Source organism: Helobdella robusta (genome assembly GCF_000326865.2).
Source record: "Helobdella robusta unplaced genomic scaffold HELROscaffold_38, whole genome shotgun sequence".
In the NCBI taxonomy this organism is placed as follows: Eukaryota; Metazoa; Annelida; class Clitellata; order Rhynchobdellida; family Glossiphoniidae; genus Helobdella; species Helobdella robusta.
The window spans coordinates 1,494,784-1,500,298 of record NW_008704829.1 but is presented as its reverse complement, the minus strand read 5'-3'; the positions used below and the strand labels follow the sequence as shown (position 1 = coordinate 1,500,298).

Sequence of the window (5,515 nt, the reverse complement as noted above, 5' to 3'; positions counted from 1 at the left end):
TAGGTTGTGATGTTGATGAATGAATGAATGAATGAATGAATGAATGAATGAATGAATGAATGAATGAATGAATGAATGAATGAATGAATGAATGAATGAATGAATGAATGAATGAATGAATGAATGAATGAATGAATGAATGAATGAATGAATGAATGAATGAATGAATGAATGAATGAATGAATGAATGAATGAATGAATGAATGAATGAATGAATAAATGAATAAACGAACGAACGAACAAACGAATGAATGAATGAATTATCCAACCAACCAACCAATCAACCAACCAATCAATCAACCAATCAACCAACCAACCAGAAAACTTAGCCAGCCGACGAACGCATACAGTTTCTACATAAAACCATCGAATCCAGACGGCTTAATACTACTACAAAAATCATCAAAAAATTTTCCCGATGGCGACTTCTTGGCTCTTGCCCTCGTGGATGGCAGGGTGGTTTTGGCGGCTGATTTGGGTAGGGAGGGTGTTGATAACATGATGGTGGTTAGATCGGATGTGCTGGTCTATGGTGACCATAAATGGCACCATGTTTTTGTGCATAGGTTAGTTTATCACCTTCATCATCGCCATCACTTTCATCACCCTCACTATTGCCATCATCATCATCATCATCATCACCTTCACTATCATCATCGTCATCATCATCATCACCCTCACTATCATCATCGTCATCATCATCATCACCACCATCACTATCACTATCATCATCATCATCACCACCATCACCACCACTATCATCACCATGGCAGAAACAGAAGGTTAATGACCTTAATAGTGGACCACTCTGACCACCCACAACATTCGCTGACCAATCCAGGCGCCAATAATTTAGATACAGATGGATATATCTATTTAGGTGATGATGGTGATGATGATGGGGAGAAAGAAGAGAATGATGATGATGATGATGATGATGATGATGATGATGATGACGATGATGATGATTAATGACGTAATGATGATTGATTTTATTTTCATCATCATCGTCGTCGTCACCATCATTACCTACATTACAATCAGGTGGTGGTGGGCAATTATTACACAGCAGACCTCCAGAAGGTCTGCCGGCAGAGTTCTACCTCAGTTACGTTGGCTGTCTGAAAAATTTTGAGGTCGAAGGTCAGAGTTTGAACTTGCTCACCGATGACGTCATGATGACGAATGACGTCATGTTTTGTGATTGATGGCGATGATGATAATGAGGGAGATAGTGATGATGATGATGGCGATGATGATGGTGGCGATGAGAAGGTTGATATTGTACAGACAGTTTTCCACCTACTGAATTGTATTGATACGTACGTGCATGTAAAACGAATGAATGAATGAACAAACGAAAAATGAATAAATGAATGAACGAATGACCGAAGAAATGAATGAATAAACAAATTAATGCACAAATGAATGAATGAATGAATGACAAATAAAAGAATAGTATTTATTTCTGCGACTTCAAACTTTGTCATGTGTGTTGAATAAAACAATTACGAACCTGACAACGCGTTTTTGTTTCATCTGTTGCATAAATTAAAAAGTGAATGAAGGAATGAATGAATAAATGAATGAATGAATGAATGAATGAACGAATGAATGAACGAATGAAAGGAGGACGGATTCTACAGAATTACAGCGAGAACCAACTTCAATATTTTTATGCTGGTTCTCTGCTGGCCATTGAACAGTTTCGAAATTTCAACTCTCTTCAAGCTGGTTTCTAGTTTTCATTTTCTCCGCTGGCTCCAAGCGAACGAATGCTCAAATTCAATAATAAAATAATTCTTTTTTAAATTGTATTCATACTTATTAATTTTTGGCAAGTGATTAAACAGTTTTAATATTTTTATCATTTTCCAAATTATCCAGTCCTCCCAACCTGCTTCAAATCGATCCAGCTCCTTCACAACTTTTCAACATTTGAATAGTTTGAATATTTGCTCGTTGGTTAGGTTTCAGATTCTATGAATTCATGCGCGTATGCATGACTGAATGAATGAGCGAGTGAGTGAACGAACGAACGTACCAACAAACAGATGAATGAATGAAAGAACGAACGAACGAACAAATGAATGGATGAGTAAAACTTTCGTGTAAGCACACTTGATTAGGAGATCGAGTTTGTTTTTAATTTAATTTGTTCGTCTTCATTTTTAATTCAATTTAACACATTCTCAACAACAACAATAACATAAAAAATAGTAATAAATAATAACAACAACAACAACATCAAAAACGACAAGGGTTTTATTATTCTTTCTGTATTGAAATATTGTAGCAAGAAGAGATATATAAAATTAATTCACACACACGCACACCCACCCCACAAACACACACATACACACACACACCACACACACACACACACACACACACACATACACACACACACGCCAAAGTAATCACGTAGTCTTGAAATGAATCACCATTTAGAAGAATTCGCATCAATTAAAAAATTAGGCTCTACAGAATTGTCACTATAAAACCGATTAACTTGGCGAGGAGTGTCTCTGTCCAAGGGAAGAAAGAATCGATTAGTGATCGATTGATGCATGCATGCATGCATTCATCTACGTATGTATGTATGTAAATGTATGTGTGTGTGTGTATGTATGTATGTGGAGTGTGAGTGTGTGCACGTGTGTGTACGTATATTTTTCAGACATGTTCGCATTAAATTCAAAGACTTGCTTTCTTTCGGTTCTTGACATGCAGCTGCTGATGATGCTTTTGTATTTATTCGGGGAGGATGATGTTGGTAATACATACAAACATACATACATAAAAACATGCGTACATACATACATACATACATACATATATGGGAACGCCCTCCCCTCGATGGAATTCTTGCCAATATGTATCAAGGTTCTCGGCCCGATGGACCCCAACACCCTTAAATTTCTTAAGGCAATATGTAAAATGATCAGCGTCAGATCAGGCGACAGCAGGGAACTGTTTTTCGCAACTAACCACATTTCGTGCTTGTTGCAGAGGTTCCTGCGTGTCTGTGTGCTTGAAAATATCCAACTGAATGCCGACACGTGCAATTAACGACAAATCAAAGTGTTAATCCATTTGTTACTTGATGTTTGACGGTTCAGTGTCACTCATCATGTTTTGGTTTTAACATACATACATACATACATACGTACGTACATACACAAATTGAAGCAGACACATTCGCTTGCAAATCAAACTTTGCCATTTTTACTCTACATTCCTTTTCTTTCTACTTTTTCTATCTGTCGTTCACTAACCAGACCAACATCACGTACTTCCGTCTCCGTTTTTACAAAAGAACAAAAACAGGCCAAGATAATCTCATCAAAAAAGAAGAATAAAAAAATGTTTTGCCTCATTATTTCGCTTGACTTGGAAAGTAAAAAATTGAAAAAAAGATTGACCTGGCAATTTTTCAGAATTTTAATTTTCTAAATATAGTAACAAATAGTTAAATCATTACTATTATTATTATTACTGTTACTACTAAAACTACTACAACCACTATTACTTCTACTACTATTGTTAATATAACTAGTTTTATCCAATCAACCAATCAATCATCGATCAACCAATCAATCAAGCAGCCAATCAATCAATTAATTAATCAATCAATCATTCATTCAACCAATCATTCAACCAACCAACCAACCAACCGACGATCAACCAGCCAAATAACAACCAATCAATCAATCAACCAATCAGCTATAAACTAAATCACCAAACAGCCAATCAACCAGCCACCAAATAAACCAGCCAACCAATCAATAAATCATTTAGCCGGCCAAACTAAAGCAACGCTTAATATTGCATAATATCGCTCGAATAGATTTCACTATCTATGCTATGCTTCGCGTTGGTTTACTTTTCTATGTTTACGCTCCATTTAAACTCATCTCCGATACTGTTACACATTTTTCCACGGACATCTCTCTCTCTCTCTTTCTCTCTCTATCTTTCTTTCTCTTTCTCTCTTTCTTTCTTTCTCTCTTTTTTTCTTCCTCTCTTCTATCTTCTTCCACACTGATGTCATTTATCTGCTAGTGGAGTGCGTTCGAATTTAGACGTCTGAAATTTACGTTACGCTACGTTTACTTAGCAATGGTTTTTATTTCTATGGAACATTTAATTTTTGTTCTTTGGTGAATTTGCTTATTTTGTTTGTTTTATTAGTTTGTCTTTATGATAACAGAATAAAAAAAATTAATTTTATTTTCTTTTTATATGTGCGTGCGTGCGTGTGTGTGTGTGATGTTTGTGTGTCCTTACTTATGTATGCTCTATGCATGTATCTATGTACGTACCTATGTATCTATGTACGTATCAATGTATGTATCTTTGTATGTATCTATGTATCAATTCACTTCCCCATTCACATCACGTGATTCCTTAGAAAAAACCAAAAAGAGACAAACAAGAATGTTTTTTTCAGGAATTTGAATTTGCTTTTGCTTTTATATCTGGGTTTTTTTTTAAAGATTAGATGCATTTTTTTATCCTTAACTTTAATTGAAACATTTTTCGTTTGACTGTGCGTGTGTGCGTGTGCGTGTGTGTGTGTGTGTGTACGTGTGGATTTGTGTGTGTGTACGTGTGTGTGTACGTGTGTGTGTACGTGTGTGTGTACGTGTGTGTGTACGTGTGTGTGTACGTGTGTGTGTACGTGTGGATTTGTGTGTGTGTGTGCATGAGATGTTCACTTTTTTATTTTTGTAGTGTCGTAATTCGGGGAGCATATAGATATTCAAGATAGGCCAGAGACATTGAATTAGGACCGTAGATAATGTAGAGAGAGCATAGACATCTTAATAAACCCAATGACATTTAAAAACATAGACAGTACATTAGAAGAAGCATAGACATTTAAATTCATCACACAAGATTTGTTCACAATCACGCTATTCTATTTGTACCAACAACAACATCATCAACAACAACATCAACATCAACAACAACATCAACAACATCAACAACAACATCAACATCAACATCAACAACATCAACAGCAACATCAACAACATCATCAACAACATCAACAACAACATCAACAACATCATCAACAACATCAACAGCAACATCAACAGCAACATCAAAAGCCACATTACCGAAGATACAAAAATGACTACAACATTAACAACATTTATACGATATAAAATATCGACGAAATACGTTTCAGCATTCTAAAATGAAAATTGTTATGTGCTACGAATGAGTCGGCATCATTTTTAAAACATTGTGACGGCCCGGTTGAAGCTAGAACGGCGCTCATCCCAAAAGAATTATTTAACTTCATCTCACATATTACACTAACCAACAGTTTTTTGAAGAGCTGTCCAACTAGGCACTTCCTAATCGTTCTTATCAGTTTGTGATTGTTGATACTCTGATCAGTCAGAGGTCATTCTAACTTCCGCCCGCCAGATACATTTATTGAAATTTTTACTGCGTGCCTTGCTGTTCAAAAATATACATACATATATCTATTTAGATATAT

At 35.8% G+C, this 5,515-nt stretch overlaps 1 protein-coding gene across 1 annotated transcript in view; it reads left to right on the top strand.

The window, feature by feature from the left end:
• The window catches only part of HELRODRAFT_176619 (hypothetical protein), a gene marked incomplete at both ends in the record, with an annotated part of 8,596 nt that extends 6,854 nt beyond the window's left edge, over positions 1-1,742 (top strand). Inside the window, 4 exons of the mRNA XM_009023947.1 lie at positions 377-566; positions 774-880; positions 1,045-1,143; positions 1,630-1,742. Coding sequence (XP_009022195.1) covers positions 377-566; positions 774-880; positions 1,045-1,143; positions 1,630-1,742 — 509 coding nt within the window. The remainder of the gene's footprint in view (positions 1-376; positions 567-773; positions 881-1,044; positions 1,144-1,629) is intronic.
• Between the last annotated feature and the right edge of the window lie 3,773 nt (positions 1,743-5,515).